General features: G+C 30.4%; 1 protein-coding gene across 1 annotated transcript; it reads right to left on the reverse strand.

Annotated features, from left to right (window-relative positions):
• Positions 1–8,586: 8,586 nt before the first annotated feature.
• On the reverse strand, positions 8,587–11,281 carry LOC133290856 (probable mediator of RNA polymerase II transcription subunit 26c). Its single transcript, XM_061489000.1, has 9 exons — positions 10,648–11,281; positions 10,476–10,544; positions 10,302–10,384; positions 10,101–10,171; positions 9,945–9,994; positions 9,808–9,841; positions 9,361–9,488; positions 9,158–9,251; positions 8,587–9,029 (listed from the first exon to the last, which is right to left on the reverse strand). The coding sequence occupies exons 1-9, from the start codon at positions 10,966–10,968 to the stop codon at positions 8,911–8,913; spliced, it is 969 nt and encodes a 322-aa protein (XP_061344984.1). The 5' UTR covers positions 10,969–11,281; the 3' UTR covers positions 8,587–8,910.
• Between the last annotated feature and the right edge of the window lie 9,920 nt (positions 11,282–21,201).

Genomic DNA, 21,201 nt, shown 5'->3' on the forward strand with positions numbered 1-21,201 from the left:
AGTTTCTATCTATCTTAAGAGGCCTTCCAAAAAAACTACCAATCTTCCACAACCAATGGTTTGAGTAAAATTCCAGAGGCAACCCAGGGACTCTGATCCACACAACAATGCGCTTCAAGTGATCATCATAAGGAATAAATAATGGTCTCCACCGTTGCACTGTCAAGTAGTGATCAGCTACTATCCATGGCCCCTCATGGAGCACATGATTATAATCCCCATCCTCCTGGAACCTAATCACCAGATAGCCATTATCCATGTCGATTACCTCATAAATTCCCACCAGATTCCATAGCCTTACCAATCTGGCCATTAGAAACCGAGCTCCAATTCGCTTCCCCAGTAGCTTGATAATGAGTGACTTCCTCCATTGCTCACAGTCTGCTCTATGTTGACTTTTTGTAAATTTGAGCGAAGGACAGAGGGGATCCTCAAGCTCGGGATCAGTCACCTCCTCTATCAAGTCCTCCTCCTCTTCCTCTCTTCTGTGAATCTCCATCCAACCCTCATCATCACTGTCAGACATCTCATCAGCACCATTCAGCCGGATCAACTTGTCCTTATAGGAAACAAGCTTGCGTCTCTGACCACTGATCTTACCCCTGGATCCACCAGAGGGTGGATCAGCAACATCAGTCATCGACCCTGGGCTTAAAAGATTACCAGCCGATCCATCTTCTCCCTCCTTTAGAACCTCCAGAGAGCACGAATCTCCACCATGCATGTGGTCATCCATCACAGCATCCTGGAGTCCCAGCCCTTTCGGTTTCTTTATACTACGATTCAAGTTATCCTCTTCTTCTGTCGATGCAAGACGAGTTTCTCCCATGGCAGAGAGCTTTTCTCAGAGAAAAGAAATTTGGCGCGTAAGATCTACGCGCGTGAGAAAATTATCTCAATCACAACTTTGATATGCATCAAGGTTAAATATCTTTAATCCTCATTATTTTAAAATGACTCAGTGATAAAGACAAAAAAAGGAGATAACAGATGGATAGAGCTGAAATTTTTAGGAGTGTGGATGAGCTACTATTAATTGAAGTTCAGAAAAATATATTCTTTTTTATAATCTCAGAAAAATATATTCTTACTTACACTATTATATTTAAATTAATATTTATGTTATAATATAGGAATTATTTTCGATTTTTGTCTGGGCCCTTAAGTGACTCGCTTTATTATAATGGTGATCAATTACTACTTTTTTTTTTTTGGATACAATTACTACTTAAAATATACTATAATTTTTATATTTATCTTTAAACTTTAATATGTTTTCTTTAATGGAATGACGAAAACGGGTTAAGTTTGGAAATTTTATTTTATTCAAAATTAAAAAAAAGGTTCTTTAACGCTCTCGTTGCTTTCCCTTTTGATAAAGTTTTAGGTAATGCGATATTTTTTAATCAACAGTTGTGACTTTTTTTGTTTTTTAAATCTTTTTGAATACTTGACAAACAATTTTTCTACATAACCCACTCTTTGTTAAAGTTGTAGCGTAAAATCTGTGTCGCTAGTTACGAAGATATCAAAAAATTGCATGCAATCATAGAAAATTAAAATGTAATCCGCAAAGGCATAAAAGTTATAGAAAATCAAATCCGAGTCTAATATTAAATATTGTGTTCTTAAAATAATTTTGTAGGACAAATATCTCTCAAAATATAATGAGTTACCTCTGTTTTGATGATAGTACTACCAGAAGAAACAGTATCGGCGGACACAACAAACGCTAACAAAGACAATGTGTGAGGATTAATTTTGGCAGAATTTTGGAAAAGAGTAAGAAAACTTGGTCATTATTGTTTACATTACGAAAAAAATGACTATTTGCTTACAAAGAGGTATGACTCTTTGCGAGTAATTAAAGAGACTCTTCCAACTTCTTATTCATTTTCCATTTATACAACACTCTTAACTATCAATTAAATTATTGTAACTTCTTAAAGTAATTTAGTTTCTTACTGTACATATTTTCTTCAAAAAATAACACATGTTATTCTTTAACCGTTTTTTATTTTTCATATATATATATATATATATATATATATATATATATATATATATATATATATTAACAGAATTAATTTTGTATATATTTTTCATTTTTTAATATTTTGTCTTTTTTTTTTTTACTTATACAATTTAAGATGTTGTCTTCAATTTAAAATATCCTTGGAAGGTTTGAAGTTTACCAACAAAAAAAAAAATAACCTTAGACTTTATCTGATACTTTTTTTTGGAGTTACCCAACCCTAATTATCTCTTTGAGACGAGTTGGCTCCCTCCGGTATCCCCACGAGCTTCGACTCTTTGAGCCGGCTATGGGACTAATCCGGAGTGCAGGGGAACAGTGATGGCTAAAGGTTCAGCCCCCTCCCCAAGAATGCATTCAGCGGGAATTGGACACTTATCCAACCCCACTAACTCAGCACCAAATTACCAACTGATCTGCACCCATTTATCTGATACTTGTTAATTATAATTAAGTCTGTTAGTTTAAGCTTTAAGAAAATATTCCTATGATAATTTTTTTAGAACTTTTTTCAACTTCTGAGAAAAAAATATTAAACAGTTTTTTTAATTTTTATCTAATTACTATAAAAAATATAGTCATGTTTGTAAGTAAAAATATTTCTATTTTGAAAAACAAAAACAAACGGTTCTTTTTTCTTTTTTTTGGATAACACAAACGGTTCTTAATTTGTATAAAAACTAGCAATTAACGGGTAGTTCAAGTGGTAAATTTCAGCGTATGAATCAAAATCTTTGTTATTCTTTCAAGCAGTGATCAATCTCGCTTTCAAACATCAGCCATGCTAATAACTCAATGTATAATTAAACATGTACAACAGTTTCAAGAAAAATGGATGCTTTTAAGCTAGAACGTTCTACTGTTTTTGACTCCACATCGACAAAAATATAGTGAGAATCATGTGATTTACATCGTATATTTTAATAAACTTGAATCTAAACTAAGTCATTACATATATAGTAACTGATGATAGGTTATAGATACACCAACGTTGTTAAAATCGAGATCTTAAGTAAAATCAGAAGGGGATTAAAAAATCGTAAAACATAAAATCGTAATGTAAAAAAAATCATAAAAACGTAAAAGCGTTTGGAATATTAGTAAAATCGTTTTGATGAAAAAAAAATCATAACAACGTAAAATCGTAGTGATAAATCGAGATTTTAACAACAATGGATACCACCATTTTTATTATCACATCTTACTACCAAATTTTAATTGTTGATTTTCATAAACCGAACCGTTATAATTTATTGAAAATTAATAAGTGTGATTTAACAAATTATAACCATTAAAATATTAATAGAAATCAACGGTTAAAATTTGATGGTAAGTATAACCTTCCTCTAATAACTATATTCCACATATTTTTTTAAACAATTTAAATATTATAGAATTTTCTTGTACTAGTTTGTAATCATTATTTCTCGTCATTTACTTGGTACTCTGTGCTCCCTTTAAAAGAGAAGTATATACCAACAAAGCCCAACACAGTTGGTAGATAGCTGGATTAAGCATGCTGATAGAGGTTCGATCCCTGGCTGTGTGTATGGAAAAGGCTTTGTTGGAAGAGGTTTACCTAATTAATGTGATCTCTCACCTCGAAAGGATTAATCTTCGGTTGTTGGCTGGAAGATACCTTGGGAAACAAAAACAAAAAGTATCATTACTACCTTTTTTAAAAGGAAAAAAAATATTTTTACAGCTACTTTAGATAAGGTTATCTACCGTTACCATTTATAACTATGTTCTTCCGGGAGAACATAGTTATAACATTAAAGTTACTTTTTTTTTCTCTCTCTCCACATCAGCAAACAAGTTCTGAAAAGTAAATGAGAAGAGAAAAAAAAAAACAACTTTAATGTTATAATTATGTTCTTCCGGGAGAATATAATTATAAATGGTAGCTGTAGATAACTTTATCTAAAATGGATGTAAAAATGTTTACCCATTTTTAAAATTACAAATTTTATGTCAAGTATTATACATTGAGTAATAAAATTATAGACTCCGTAATAAATGTTATAAATTAGAAAAGTTATATACGTATAAAAATTACGAATCTTTATTACTCAGTTATAATTTAAAAAAGGAAGTGTACTCAGAAGAAACATTGAAATGAAGTCATTATTTCTCATATAATGAAAATGGTTGTTAAAAGTACAACGTTTGTCTTAGCCCTAAAAATGACTATATATTGACCTGCGTCTTGCGCTAACATTCGAAAGCACTTACTTCCTCATTAAGGTAACTAGTAAATTACTTCTCGTCCCAATCTGCAATATATATCCTTCTCGTTAAGATATATGTCGATGATGCTGTAACTAATTAAAACATTTCACTGATAACGTGACTTCAAATTAGTACTTACCTTATGGGTTTTTATTCTATTTCAAAGAATTTGTGAAGTTTATGAACACCCCACAAAGGCACTAACCTTTTTGATTGTGGTATGATTTTTCTCTGTACTCCTCTCCGAATAGCATTAGCTAATACAAAAGAAAAGAGAATAAAAATTGGTGGCTTCTTTCTTGCTTCCATTATGCCATGAGACTAAATTGGGGTTCTTCAATCTTCTTCACAAGATTATGAAGTAGCTTTGGACGTAGACGAAAAGCAAAGAGATGGAGATACTTCATAAGTGTTTAGTTGCTTTCCATGCATGCAGATGTGGATGAGAATGATTTATTAATATTTGAAATATAAAAGGTGCAAATTAAGAACGCCCCACAGGACCATTTCTATGGAAGATCATATCCCTACCAACCAAATAAACACTGAATACCAGATCATATCACATTAACTTTTTCTTTTTCTCCACGTGCCTAACCACTTCCGAGGAAAGTAATAATCACAAACAATCATTCTCATATGAAGATAATTTGTAGGATACATATAGGGTTATATAATTGTCTTTATACAGGAGAAAAATTGTGTCTTCTACAGACAAAATTAATTAGAGAAGGAAAAAAAAAATGCATAGATGGACCCCACCTCTTAATTATGTTTACAGGGACACACTTCTTTTCCTAGTAACAAGATAATTATACAGCCCCATATATATATAAAAAGCAAAAAATAAAAGAAATGACAATTAACGAAAAAATGCAACAAAACTTAGGATTCCCTCTCCCTGTCTCTTTAAATCATATCACACCCGCTTTTAGCAAATAATAACATTAACCACAAAAAAAAAAAAAAAAAAAATCATTTTCAATGGGAAACCAACTTTAAAACTGTGGGGTTAAAGCTAATTCAAGAGATCATGAAGACCTGTTGTTAATTACTTGGCATTCTTGTTCTTAAAAAGAATAAAACGACAGATAAATAGCACATTGAGCACATGAAGGGAGAAGGTTAGGAACTAGGAAGGGAAACCCTTTTCTATGAGTGGCATTCATTCTTCATATGAATCAAAACACATGCCCCTTTTCTTTTCTTCTACGCAAGTGGCTTCTCTAAACTGTTTATGAAACCCTGTTTATTTTTTTTCTGGTCATGCCTGTCAATCTCAATATACGTCGAGGAAGAAAGCAAAACCACTTGCAGGAACAGAGGATCCAATTATTAAGTTGACTTGTCGCTTGTTAACATCAAACTGTAAAATCTCATCATTACATCAACTATTCAACGAACATGATTTAAACGGAGTTAGTTAAATTAAGCATTTCAATCGACAACGAAAACCTAATTATTCAATGCAAAGTTCCCAACTTCCACCCGTCATCTTTTACGAATTAATAATCAGCACTGCGCTTGATATGGCAGATTTCTAAGTTGGATGGCTCCAATTTCCTTTCCTTGCTTCCTAATTAAGAATTCTGTTCAGATATATAATCTCACATTGTACGTGCAATTAATTAATGTGGAGTTTATAAGGACTTGGGCACTCTCACCCTTTGAACTAGCTTTTGAGATGGTGTATCTGAAGGTTCTTTACATGGTGTCAGAGCCTCGCCGCCCCCCACTTTTTCTTGTGGACTTTCTTAGCATAGGCTGGGCCTGTTGCATCTTCCACTCTTCAAACCCAATGGACTCTTGTGTGAGGAGACATGTTGAGATATATAGTCTCAAATTAGTTGTATGTGCAACTAATGTGGGAGTTTATAAGGCCTTGAGCACTCCCACCCTTTAAGCTAATTTTTAGAGTAATGTATCCCAAAATTCTTTACAAATTCAGGTGTGCTTTTTCATTTCCATTGCCACGTTAATCATGTGTGGGAAGGAGAACTTCCCTTTACTTTAAAAATATCTTAGTCACTCTCATACTATTGAAGATTCAATATACCAAAGTTATTATGATTGGTTCGGGGTTTAATACCTGAGTGGCACCATTGTATTAAAGATTTAGTATATTAGTTGTTAAAGTTGGAAAATATTAATCCACCTAAGGTTCAATTTTTCTTATTTTTTAGTAAAAGAGTTCCTATTCCCATAATATCATAATTGATGGTTCTCAATCTAAAAGAGTACCTACTTCATTGGGATGGAGTATGAATTTTTCTTCTTCTTTGGTATGTCACCCATTAAAGATTTTTGCACACAAAAAAACATACTTCATACTCCAGAGATATATAGGATCTCTACATTGAGTCATTAATATATGTAGGTGTTCTAGAGATAACTCGAAAATCACTTGGTAGGTCTAATGCCGAGTTGGGCTTCCCACCTAGGAGCTCCGATCGACTAAGGCAAGAGCCCACCAACTCGGGACGTGGGTCTGCGACCCACGATCCTGCACCTGCTCTTCACACTCACAATCACCACCTATGAGATAATTACTTTAAGGCCACTTTCTCCCATGATATCTGTCCCAAAGAGCTATATTTATACTTGAACAATGTTTCACAAGGGATCATCTTATCCACATTGCATTTCAAAGCACCCTAATGCCCTGAAAGCTCTCACCATCTTCAGGAAAATACACACACATGCACCCCTTTTCAGTATTTCTATCGGACTTCAACTGAAGGTACTGGACTTTCCATTGCTAGTTATTTCTACCATAAGCTTCGCATACAATTACCAACTTCTTAACTGGACATTAATATTCACCTATCAACAATAAGATATGAAAATAATTTGTTGCCATTATAGTGAAACCTTCCCAATTGGTGAAACAAGACAAATTGATAATTTCAATGATTGAAGGCAATAATCCATAATGCACGGGCAAAAAGCAAGTCGCATTTCATTATTCAGATAGCCAGAACATGCACAACTTTTCACATTCCATTACCTATATTATATAATCTAGGAAGAGCTTTGACAGTGGCATAACTAGGGATAGGGATGTAAATGGGCTAGGCTAGCCTACAGGGACTTATGGCTCAGCCTATTTTAGGTCAGACTTAGTCTATTACAAATAGTAAAATAGAATAGGTCTAGGCTTTTAAAAAAACTTATTTGAAAAATAGGCCATAGGCTTTCTTATACATGTCGGGCCCGTAAGCCTACAGACCGGCCTATATCATATTATTTATTTTAAATAAAATAAATAAAATTATTATTTTAATAATTTTGAATAATAAAATAATATTATTTTAAGGGAGGGGTTATATTTACAACCCAAATAGTTTACAAACTCTTACAACCACATCTTAATCGTTGATTTCCGCCAATCAACAGTTGTCATTTATTGTGAATTAATAATTAATTAATAATTTTGATTTGTGAAATTCTTAACCGTTGATTGACGGAAATCAACGGTTAAGATATGGTTGTAAGAAGTTGTAAACGAAAATAGGTTGTAAGTATAACCTTCTCCTTATTTTAATTATTCTTTTAATTATTGAATGTTTAATAGGCTTAAACAAACTAACAGGCCTAGGCCTAAGCCAAGGCTTTTATTTTTTAAATATAAGTCACACCAAACTTATAATTTAGAGCCTACACAAACTAATAGGCTAAGCTAGACCCAATGTTCTTTACACAGACCTAATCTATTTAACTCAAAGCCTAACCTAGCATATTTACATCCCTTCCCTTGGCATAAGCAAAGCGGTACTCCAATAGGCATTGAAATGCCAGCCCTTTTAAATGTCTTTCTTTTGTTTAATTCGTCTAAGCCCAACTCATGATAGGACCCAACCTAAACAAACCGAACCAACCTATGACACGGCCTTAGATATTGCTTAGTGTTTTCATAATTTCATTATCATCAAGGCCTATATACAAATGTTTTGCTCCTTATTCCTCACATATTATGACTTTGGAAAATTCTTGTACCTATCATCATTTCTCCTCACTTCTATATAAAGAACTGTTTGAAGTTTGAATCAAAAAATAAAATAAAATAAATAAACAGCTTGAAATTTATGAGCGAAATCATATTTGATCAAACATAATCCTTTAATTAGAAGAAAATGGATCGCAACTAAATTAATATCTTCAAAATTTAATGATATAGTTCGTAGATATTAAACGATATTTCAAACTATCAAAAGAAAAAGGGAAAAAAAGTTCTGATGTTACTTTAGACAACTTTGTATAATGTTCATCGAAACGACGTCGTTTTGAGATTGAAAAATTAAAAAATTAGAATGATAAAGACTATTATAATCCTGAAATAAATTAAAATTACAAAAATACCATGATTTCCGTCCCAAAACGACATCCTTTCGATGAACATTAGATAAAGTAACTTTCAGAAAAAACAAAACCAAATAAAAAATGATCTTTGAAGATCATATAATATCCTCGATTCTAAGTTGTCAATATTTATCACTAAATGTAAATGTTACGGATATTTTGGGTTAATACAAGTTTTTTATGTCGGGGAGGGAAAACGAAAAGGAATCAACTGGGTTTAGGATTTATCCGGCATTAGCCACCCACAAAAAGCCTTTTTACACGCAAGTTGCCTCGTACATGCGTCACCGGTGCCTTTCCCTGAGAACCGCAGCCCCGCCGCCTCTGGTCTTTCCAAAGAAGGCATTCTTGGGTTTTGGTAACTCATGGAGGTCCATCACCTGAATCGTTCTTTGCCTTTTGGCTAGACAGCCCCACCAAAACACATGCAAGATTACCACTCAGCATATATATACATGTATGTATAAAACTAACCATAGAAACATTAGTTAGATAGAACGAAAATGAAAATTAAGGAAACAAAAACCTCACCATTTGCAGCCTCTTTGTAGTTCTCTTGAAGCCGCCTTCTTGCTGAAGCAAGTCTCTCCGAGTCAAAATTGGTCTCTCTTTGTTCTCTCTGTCTCTGCAATCATTCAAAAAACGTGTCAGGATCACCCCCAGTCATGCCCGTAATTTTTGTAGTCACATTAAGAGATCAGAAACTCCAAAAGGTTATAAATTCAAATCCGTACTTTTTGAGGAGCAAGAGAAGTCGGGACAGATAGTGATGCCTCTGGTTTTGGTGGAGCTTCTTTGCGAGGAAATGCTTTTGGTTTTAGTTCAGCTTGGGTATGGTTGCGCTCTAACCAAAAACTCCCATCTATGTGAGTAGGAGAAATGTTAGTATATCAACCAAACCCAGACGAGATACAAAGCTTTGAATCATATATTGGCTTATTGACTCTTTTCATGTCAAATCCAACATATATTATCGGTGTCGCATTCTATAAAATGTGTATGTAACTTAAACACGCACTACCACTAAGATGCACATCTTACATTAAGTTGATTTATGCATGAGTCACATATAAAAGTGATGCATGACTTAAGCACATACACTCCTAATACGCATCATATTAGTAATATATTTGTGTTTTTGCATAGAAGGATAATTTTTTTTTCATATACTATACACTCACTCTGTAGATTTGGAGAGTTCCCAAAGTCAGGAATCTGCAAAAGGAATAGAATATTAGAAAGCCAAACTGCCAAACAAAACCGTGGGTCTTTCCCGGGAAAAGGACCTGGTGGTAAAAAAAAAAAGATTTCTTTTAACCTGATGATGCCCGTTTTGTGGGTTTTTCTGCTGAGGCGAGTCTTCATCAACTGCCATGTCAACAATATGAATTATTACCATTTTCAATTTACCAAGAACAAAATTTTCCACTTTAAATTCAGAAATTTTTCAAAACGAAGATTAAGTCAAGATTACCCATGACAGCTGTAGCCGGTTCTCCCGGTGTCTCCAACATCACCCATTCATCTACAGTTTCCCTCCACTTACTGGGAACAAAAACAGCTAAAAGTCAATCAATATCCTCCTAAAAGTCAACAAAAACAGCTAAAACTCATTAACATCTTCTGCAAAGTTCATTCTTCATATTTAAAAAATAAAATGGGCTCTTTCCAAAACCTGACAAGTAGCTTCACCAATCTCTTAACTTCATTAGACGAATGCTTCCGCAACCGATTCACATGCCTCCCAATGGCAGTGTCCTACGGAATTAGATAAACTTGAAATTAAAAAAAAAAAAAAAAAAACCCAAAAACCTAAAATAAATTGAAAGAAACAAGACAAGTTTGTTACCTCTAAAGCTTGGAATGTAATATCCATGTCTGCGAGATTCTGTAGCAACTCCACCAAGGAATCTTCCGACTGATGAAGAAAACAACAACAAAATCAAAAACACATTTATAAATAAGCAAAGAAAAAAAAAATGTAAAAACACTACTTAATTTAGAAATTAAAGAAACAAGACCTGGTGAGGGTCTTCAAGTTGGTCTTTGATTTCTAGAATCTTCTTCTCCTCATCATCAAACAACCCACCGTAAGGATCCTTTTCCTTATCCGTTGAGGGACTACTCTGCCTCTTGATTTCACCGTTATTGGCTTCGCAGTTCCGACACCGCGACGGAGCCGCCGTAGTCGACGCCGTGTAAAGGCGCTCCACGATTCCGTCTCTCCGGCGCTTCAATTCGTTGGCGTAATCAACGGAAGCCACCGTGATTGCGGCGTCCATCAACACCCAAACGTCAACGCCCGCACTCTCCAATATGGATCGGAACTTCTCCAAATCCATATCCGAATCAAAATCAATCAATCAATCTGAGTTATAGCTACGCAGATGCAAGAGAACTGATCCCAGACATAAACAAACAAAATCAATACCTCTTCTCTTTTTGAAATTTTTTCCGAGAAACAGTTTATGGGTTTTTGATTGATCCACAACCGAGTTGTGGATAATGAAAATTGAACAGAACAGAAGGTAAGGAATTATATAGTATATTCAACAAAACCTCAAAAATAATTTAATTTTTTTTTTTTGGAGTGTTGTTATTATGGTACGTGTGCGCAAAGTGTTGTCACTAATACCATGACTATTTCTTTGTGCTTTTATCACTCTTTCTACGAAGCTGGTTTTCCCTTCTTTTTATATATATATATTTCTTTTCTTTTCTTTTCTTTTCCGTGTTTGTTTTCTATGGGCAAAGGGAGATGAACAAACGAAGAGAAAGAATAGGATTTGAGATCACCTTTACCTGCTATGCTATATTGCTATGCTAACTATTCTTTTTTTATTTATTAATATAAAGAAGATAAATTATGGGCTTTCCATTGGTCCTGTTACAGCAATATAAAGTTTTTTTTTTCTTACAATACAAAATAATTAAAAAATTAAAAAAAGATAAATTTTATTTTATCGCTAGTCTCGCATGATAGGAATCATGTTCCTATAACATAATTGTTATTAATCCCATAAATTATATGAAAAAAAGGAAAGAAATATGTTTGGGTTGGATGGGCTCTACACAATGGGAAGAATGTTGATATGTGTGTGTGTATAATAGCCATTACAGCATGTCCACATAGGATTTTATTTCGTAAAAAAAAAAAAAAAAAAAAGATAAAGAGGAATGACAGACTGTAGTGCACCTTCAATGGAGCAAAAGACGTAATGACTAATGACTATGGACTCTGTCGTGTCAACACAGGGCATTGGCTTCTCCACCTCCAACCTTGATTCTCTCCTGATACCCTAATTCTTCAACGCTGCTTTTAACTAATTTAAGCATAATTACACACACAAGACTAGCACGGAATAAAGTCATTAAATTGGCGTGGTTAGTACTTCCATTATTGAGTTAAGGAAATCTAAATTTGACACATGTAATATTTTTTAATAAAATTTAAATCTAAAATCTTTTGATTTAATTGTGCATATCTTATTTATAATATTAGATAAAGATAAGTTATTCAACCTATTTTTTTTATATCTATTTTATCTATTGATTTCTGGCTTTTTTATCATTTTGTCCCTCATTAATTATTTAATAACTATTTTGTCTCTTATTGCAAATTATCTACCAATCTGTCTCTTTTTAATCGATTAAATAGAATATTTAATCGATTAAATGGTCAAATGAAGATTTAGTCGATTAAATCTCCTTATTTAATCGATTAAATCTTCCTCTTTTGACCATTTATGGGAGATTTAGTCGATTAAATAGGGAGATTTAATCAACTAAATCTTCAAGTCAACGATTTTTTGCCTATTTTGACCGTTTAATCGATTAAATTTTTAGCTTAATCAATTAAAGAGGGACAGATTGATATATAGTTCTGAATAAGGGACAAAATAGTTATTAAATAATTAATGAGGGGCAAAAGGGTCAAAAAGCCATACTTATTTACCAAAAAATAAAATAAAAACAAATCAAGAAATTAACTAAACTAGAATAGTTATAATTACTACGCACAATTCTCTCTGTAATAATTTGCACACGTTACCAAATTTTTCCATAATATATATGGGATTGGCATTCATCATTTAATATGACAAGAAAAAGTTTTCTATATACACAACATTTTGTGGGACTCGCATTTTTTGGATAAAAAAAAAACAAAAAAATTATGACACGTAGAACGAATCTCTATAACATAACACAATTACTTTTCCTACAACATAACTTTTATAAAACCCAATATATATACATGATTCATTCCATAATATGCATGTGATCACGAATGTCCAACTTGTGGAAAATAAATTTGAACAGTTAGCATCCGAAAACTTTTAGGGCTGTATTGGATTGAGATTTTAATTGATTATTTTTAGATAAAAAAAGTCATTGATATTCAATTAAGATTTTAAAAGATTGAAAAAAAATCACGTGATATTTGATTAGGATTTTAAAAGATTATTTTAGAGTCAGTCCAAATTTGATGGTATTCAATTAGGAATTTAAATAAAGAAAAAACAATCTTGTAGTATTAAAAAATTTGACGATTTTAGTGAATTTTCTATTGGTGTGGATTTCGTGAGACTTTATAGTGAGAAGTATAAATAAGATTTCTCTCTCGCAATATCATCCAACCTTTAGAATTTCTTGAAATTTCTATATTGCAGTACTTCTTCTTCCTTTGACGGGTCGACTCGCTCAAAACGATGTTAGTTATAACCCTGGTTAAAACTAACATATATATGTGTGGGGGGGGGGGGGGATATGAGTATTATGATGTAGTAATGTGACCCAATAAATTAAAACTGTTAGATTGACAGAAATCAACGATTACGATTTCGTGTAAGAATTATTATTCTTTTATCGTTGTAAGTTAATTATATGTATAAATATATATTTCTCAAGTAACTTGAGAAATAATTTTTTCGGTCAGCTCAAAACTATGTCGTATGATTGTTGTAAGTTAATTATATGTATAAATATATATTATTCTTTTATCGTTGTAAGTTAATTATATGTATAAATATCTTTTGTTTTAAAATTCTATATATCGTATGATTGTTTTTCATTCATCTGTTTTAAAATTCTATATCTCGTATAATTATTTCTTATTTTCCATCTTATCATTATGAGCATTGGCAACTCCTATATTTATGAGGATTCCATTCATATATGCATTAACAATTTTCCATTTTTATTCATTGAATTGGCAACTCATTATTAGACATAAAAGTGCAAACTTAAAAGTGCTTTATAAAGAATTACAGAAATATCACAATCCCTATATAGTGTAAATGTCAGATTCTCATCCAAACCTTAGGCATAAATCTATGTAGAAAGTAATGGTATAATAAATGAGCTGCCACCAATGATTGTCCAAATGTTTTCCCACCACTACAAAGTTTAAAATTCAAAATTCAAATTTAAATGAAATTCGAAATTTAAAATAAATATTTCAGAAAATAATGAGTTATTATTAATTTGAAAATTTCAATGTAAAAAGCAGTGGGACATCGAATGAGTTGTCTGCCACCAACAAATGGTTCACTTAAATTTTAATTTATTTTAATTCAATTTTAGAGTAAATTATATATTTATTTAATTTAAACTGTTTAGCCTTTATTTTGCAATTTAAGATCCCATTGAATCTGTTGAGCAATTACAGTGTGTCATTTCAGTTCAAGAATCAGAAAAACCATTTATAGTGGCAACGACAATTACGTTTTAGGTGGCAATGATAATAAATGACATTTATAACTATTAATATTGTTTGATTTATGTATTTACATATTCCATTAAATCTGTACATTAAATTTTCATATATGTTATCTTTACCTACTTAAATGCCATTTAAAATGACGTTTCACTTACCCGTAACTATTAGCATGTAGGTCAACAGATTGGACTTCAGCGTAAAACGTAAAAACCCTTTTTTAAAATGACGTTTCGTGCAGTTTTTATAACTTCGAACAGATTGTAATTATACCCAATTAACCACTTTTTTTAAAATGTCATTAATCATTTCATATATGTTGTCTTTAAATATTTTTTAAAATGAGGGTTAACAATTTGCATGTAAAAAATGGAAGAAATTTAATACAATTGTCTCCCACTAAAAGATGTTAAATTCTTTTCCCACCTATATCAACTTCAAATCTCGAAATTTCAAAAAAAAAAAGAGAATATTAATGAACCTGTCTGCCACTAATTAATGCTGAACTCTTTTCTTTGGGTCTTTTGGTATTTCGATAAATATAAAAAAATCACTAAATGATTTTTAAAATGAGGGTTAACAATTCTCATGTAGAAAATAATAGAAATTTAATACAGTTATCTCTCAGTAAAAGATGTTAAATTCTTTTTTCACCTATATCAACTTCAAATTTTGAAATTTCAAAAAAAAGTGGGATATTAATGCATATGTCTCCCACTAATTAATGCTGAACTCTTTTCTTGGGATCTTTTGGTTTTTTTATAAATATGCAAAAAAACATTAAATATTTTTTAAAATGAGAGTTAACAATTCTCATGTAGAAAATAATAGAAATTTAATACAGTTGTCTCTCACTAAAAGATGTTAAACTATTTCCCCACCTATACAATTTTGAATTCTAAAAAAGAAGTGGGATATTAATGCACCTGTCTACCACTAATTAATGCTGATTTTCGCACTAACTATTTAGAATTATAAAAATATTATTAATGTTTTTGTTATTAATAATAAAAATGTATTAAATTGAAAAAAGAATACAAACCAAAAGAGCACTAACAGTACTTCTCTGCCTGAATCGCAAAATGACATGCATACTTTAAAACTCTTCCTGAATCGCAATAACAACGCCAAGAATATTATAAGTCAATTTTTTTTTTGGTAGGCTATTATAAGTCAAATTAAACTTTTTATTAACGTAGACATTTACTTAGTTTTTATTATACGTCAAATGAAAGCTAGATAAAATCATCGGACATTATAAAGCCAAGAATGATTGCAAAATATGATTTATCATTTACGTAGACATTTATTAACGTAGACATTTAATTTCAATAATTTATTCACATTTAATTTCGCTAGAGAAATAAAAAGAAAATAAGAAGGATATACAAAGGATACATAATAAAAGTCATACATAAAATAAAAACAAAATAAGAAAAGGAAAGAATATATAATAATATATCTTTTTCGTTATTATGGAGCCACAATTGTGTGATGCATATTCAAATAAAAGAAAAAGAAAAAGAAAAAATGGAAGGATTCAAAATTGAAAAATCAAAAGAGGGTAACCCATATCTTCTTCAGTCTTTCACAGCTTACAACAACAAGTTTAGCTCTTCTCTGAAGATCTGCAAACTGCACATGCGCTTTCAAATAGTATAATAGTTGAAAGTGAATCCACCGTAAGGACGACAATTGTTCACTTGTTTCCTCGCATTGAACATTGAGGACATATGCTTCCAAGCAGCACGTTTGTTGAACAAATGATCATCAAATCTACTTCCAAGACCAACCCGCTCTAATAAAAGATAAACAAAATACCGATCCATCTCAGGTTCAAGATTGATTGCAAGAGATGAATTAGAAGAATCGAAAGAAAAATGAGAGAGAAGTGGGAAAATAAAAAAACCATAACAGATGTAGATATGTAGATCAGATCTAAGAAAAATATCCAATGATTTTACCTTGGGATAGGATATTGTGACACCTAAGTTATGTTACACCCATGTGACACCCAGTCAATCTTACCGTTAGATCGCTTATGTTGATCCAACGGTTATATTTATTTCCATCTTTGTATGGTCATGATTTCCCAAATTTAAAGTGAAAGCATTAAATATGAGAAATCATAACCATACAAAGGTAGAAATAAATATAAAATATTAAATTTGGGAAATCATGATCATACAAAGATGGAAATAAATATAACCGTTGGATTAACATAAGCGATCTAACAGTGAGATTGACTGGGTGTCACATGGGTGTAACATAACTTGGGTGTCACAATATCCTATCCCAAAATGGTGGAGAAAATAGTGGAGGGAACTTAATTGTTAGGTGACTGATTTCAATTAATACACTTCCCACCCATTTCAAATTTCAATTTCGAATTTTGAATTGAGAACATCATTAATACAGCTGTTTGCCACCAAGTATTTTATAATGCTTTAAAAGAAACTCTCCTTCCTTTGTAGAATTTTTTTTTTACGAAATAAAAAATATTTCTAAAAGAAGTAACTTTTCAAACTATCTCCAGTGTGAACACAAAGCTGAGAATTAAGGAGGAAGTGACACCTCAGCTAATTTTCAAAAGTTTGGTTGTCCTTTCTATATAGTAAGATAAGATATATATATATATATATATATATATATATATATATATATATGAGGTTTGCATTTGTCATTTAACATGACACAACAAACTTTTCTACACACACAATATTTTGTGGAACCCACACTTTTTGAAGAAAAAAGAAAGAAAGAAAATTAGGGCACGCAACTCTATAACATCACACAATCATTTTTCCTACAACATAACTCTTATAAAACCCAACATATATATAGGGTTCATTTTTTCTGCAGTCAATGTAGATAAATTATCTACATTGAGCCCAAAACGACGTCATTTTGAGGCGGAAATCAAGGGATTTTTGTATTTATAATTTATTTCATGGTTATAATAGTCTTTCTCATTATGATTTTTTAATTTTTCAGATCAAAACGATGTCGTTTTGAGTTTGAATGTAGATAACTTATCTACATTCACTGTAGAAACATTAAAGCCATATATATATATATATATATATATATATATATATATATATATATATATATATATATATGGTATGTCGGATGTCCTGTTACATGACATCCTTTTTGTTATGAAACTCGTTTATAACTATGTATATTGGGGAATATATAGTTATATATTAAAGTTGCTTTTATTTTTTTTTTCTCTTTCCATAAACTTTGCCTAAACTTGTCGTCTGATGTGAAGAGAAAAAAAACTTTAATATTATAAATTATAACTATCTATTGTAGGGAGTATATAGTTATACGGAGGTGGCTGGGGAAATATTATATATATATATATATATATATATATATATATATATATATATATATATAGTGGCAGACCTATGTAGATTTTAGTGTGTGCAAGTTCACACACAAATCTTTTGGAGAAAAAAAAATATTTTTTGGGTCATGAACAAAAATCACAGTATTCAATTTGATCTCTTAAAAAAAAACAAACTCGTGATCCCTTTAAAATCCAAAATAGACCTATGTTAATCCTTTTGAGGGATTAATGTGGATTTTTTTGAATTTCAGAAGACCATAGTTTTGATTGACAGGGTCTATTTTCGAATTCTGAGGAATCATGGGTAGACTTTTTTTCCCTTAGAGATTAAATTGAAGCCCATAATTTTTGATGAAAACTCAAAATGTTCTATTGTAACAGTTTAGTTGACTCTTGATTACTTTTTCTATATTAAGTTAAAGTTTTTTTTATATATATTCTTTTGTATTTTAATATATTTAAAATTTTCTTTAAATTTTTTTACTTTATTCTTTTATTCTAAGTGTGCAGACATTAAAAGAAAATTCTAGGTCCGCTATTGTATATATAGGAGATGGATTTTGACGCTCCCGGCACACAAGATATAAGGTGGGACGGAGGAGAGAGTGAAAGAGAGATTGAGGAAAGAGAAGAGAGAAAGGAGAAAAAAAATCTATGTGGCACTCCCTTAATGGGAGGACCACCATGGTCACGAGCATGTTAAAAATTTTCTATATATAGAGGGGATCTTTTCGACTTTCATCTATCTAACAGTTATTATTTATTTGAAATTCATAATTAATTATTTGGTATGACTTAATAAATTATAACTATGAGGGGGACAGACTCAATGGCTGAGATGATAGTAACACTTTAAGTCTTATATTGAGCCAAAAGATTCCTCCCTTTTATATATATATATATATATATATATATATACACACACACACAATTTCCGTTAATAGTTAATTTTCATTAATCTGACGGTTATAATTTATTGAGAATCATTTTTAATTAATAAGTATGACCCAATAAATTATAACCGTTAGATTCATAAAAATCAACGGTTATGATCTAATGTCCCAGGATCCTCCCTATATATATATATATATATATATATATATATATATATATATATATATATATATATATATATATATATATTAATGTTTCTTCTATTGTAAAAGGTAAAATCATCTAACATGCATTATAAGTTATATTTTATATATTCTAGTATAACAGTATTCAATTATGTATTATCACATCATTTAATAATTTGATAATTAACGTGTTGTTGAACTCATTAAATAATGTAGCAATATATTATTAGATAAATATAAAAAAAATGGAAAAGGTTATAGTTATTACCTTTTTTTTCTTACTACTTGTTATTACCAAATCTTAACCGTTGATTTCCGCCAATCTAACGGTTATAATTTATTGGGTCACACTTATTAATTAATTATTAATTCTAATAAATTATAACCGTTAGATTGACGGAAATCAACGGTTAAGATTTGATAGTAATAAGTAGTAAGAAAAAATAATAATAACTATAACCTCTCCCAATTTTTTTTTACTAATGTTGTAAAACACACATGTTTTAATTAAGGGTTATTAGGTGCCATTATATGGCTTTATGGTTACAACTATTAGCATTCCTAATTAATGATGTATTAAACTACATTATGTATACTTGTAACCCCTTTTTTCATCCTTGTTCGCTATATATAGAGATATGTGCTTGTGAAGAAATGATGTGGAAGAGAAGAAATGAATTCTTGAAGAACTACTCTTTTGTTACTCTATTGTGTTCTTAATATCTCTCTAAATCTCCTTTTATTTCACTTGTATTTTCTATCTTTCCTAATTCTGGCTTCTTTCTCTTTATTTTTATAACAACTAATTGTGAATCAAAATTATTCTATTTATAAGATGACTCAACATTCATTTGAGTACGTATCAAGGCTATATAGATAAAGACTGCAAAGCATAATCTACTAGTTGAAATATTTTGTTCAAGGAGTATAAAGCTGGATAATTTTATAGAGGATTACTAACTTCCACAAGAAGATTAAAATCCTTTTTAATAAAGTATCTTTGTCTAAAGGATATTATATTTATTTAGGCTTATATACAAGTTGTCCTTGATAATTTTGTTTTAATTTAATGATTTAAATTAACTTATTTAATAAAGAAAGAAAACACTGAACTTTAATTGGAAAAACAGAAGAATACTAGGATTTATAGATAGAGAAGGAGAATGACCCCTAATTGTTCATTCACATGATGTAGGAGTATGCATAAAAATGAAAGGAATTGAATTGAATTATAAACTGAAGTCACTGTACTAAATATAATTGGTTTTTAAAAATTGGATCATAAATTCAATTAGTTTTTAAAAACCATTTTATGAATCGAATTATTTTTTTCTCTTATTTATTTATTGAAAAAGTGTTTCTTCCGTCACAGGAAATAACTTTATTTCCCGCAATCCCAAAATAATGTTATTTTGAAGTTTATAATAAAAAATAAAGTATATTTTTAAAAAAATTATTTTCTTTCTTGTATTATGAATTTTAATAAAATACCCTTTATTTTTAATCTTAAATTCTAAAATAATATCGTATTGGGATTTTATCTCATCTGACAACAGAAAAGTCAATCCATTTATTTATTAATGTAGTGCCTATTTTTCTTTATTAATGTTACCTTATTTTCGTAATTTTTTTTACTTTCTTTTTTCTCTTATGTATTTTTCTCCCTTTTTTATTTTCATTTTTATTTTATTTTTGAATTTTTTATTTTTATTCTTAGTATGATTTATATTTTATTTTTTCCTAAATATTTTTCATACTTTTTATTTGAATTTAAAACTAATTCAAAAACCAATTATAGAGATATGCAAAATAACCAAAACAACATAATTCCACTGCACTTAAAAAAATTATTTTTATAAACAAGTTTATGAATTGAATTTGTTCTTGAAAAACCAACCAGTTCATAAACCAATTTTTTTTCTTTTTTTTTTTTTGGTATCCGTTCTTTTCTTTTCCCTCTCTATTTTTATTGTCTTGTTTATTTATTTATTTAGTGTCTTATTTTTTTTTTACTTTATTTCTTTAGTTTTTTTATTATTTTTTCTTATTTATATTTATTTTAATATTATTTATTTATTGTTTTTGAAAATTTAGTATCATTTATATTTCTATTTTTTTCTCAATCTTTTCATACTTTTTATTTGGGATTCAAAATTAATTTTATAAAACAAGTTAACCAATTATGAACTGGTTCATAATAAATTTTGAACTGGTTATGAAGCAATTCAAAACTAACCCAAATCCACACCAAAAAAAAAAAAAACTAACCCAAAAAAATAAACCAATTAAACTCTACAAATTGAATTATTTTTTCCGATTCAATTTAATTTGGTGAAGAAAACCAAACTAAACTATCCACACCCCTAACTCCATACATATAATGAGTGGCATAAAAAACCTTTCACGGCTATTATATTGT

Source organism: Gastrolobium bilobum, unplaced genomic scaffold (genome assembly GCF_033153095.1).
Source record: "Gastrolobium bilobum isolate Gb01-03AN ecotype WA unplaced genomic scaffold, APGP_CSIRO_Gbil_v1 utg4377, whole genome shotgun sequence".
NCBI classification, from domain to species: domain Eukaryota; kingdom Viridiplantae; phylum Streptophyta; class Magnoliopsida; order Fabales; family Fabaceae; genus Gastrolobium; species Gastrolobium bilobum.

Excerpts from the sequence above, each read along its gene's own strand:
- LOC133290856 (XM_061489000.1), bottom strand. The coding sequence starts at position 10,968 with ATGGATTTGGAGAAGTTCCGATCCATATTGGAGAGTGCGGGCGTTGAC. Across the intron at positions 9,252-9,360 it reads CTTCTCTTGCTCCTCAAAAA|AGACAGAGAGAACAAAGAGA; the intron begins GTACGGATTTGA and ends GAATGATTGCAG. Across the intron at positions 9,030-9,157 it reads CTACAAAGAGGCTGCAAATG|CCAAAAGGCAAAGAACGATT; the intron begins GTGAGGTTTTTG and ends GGGGCTGTCTAG.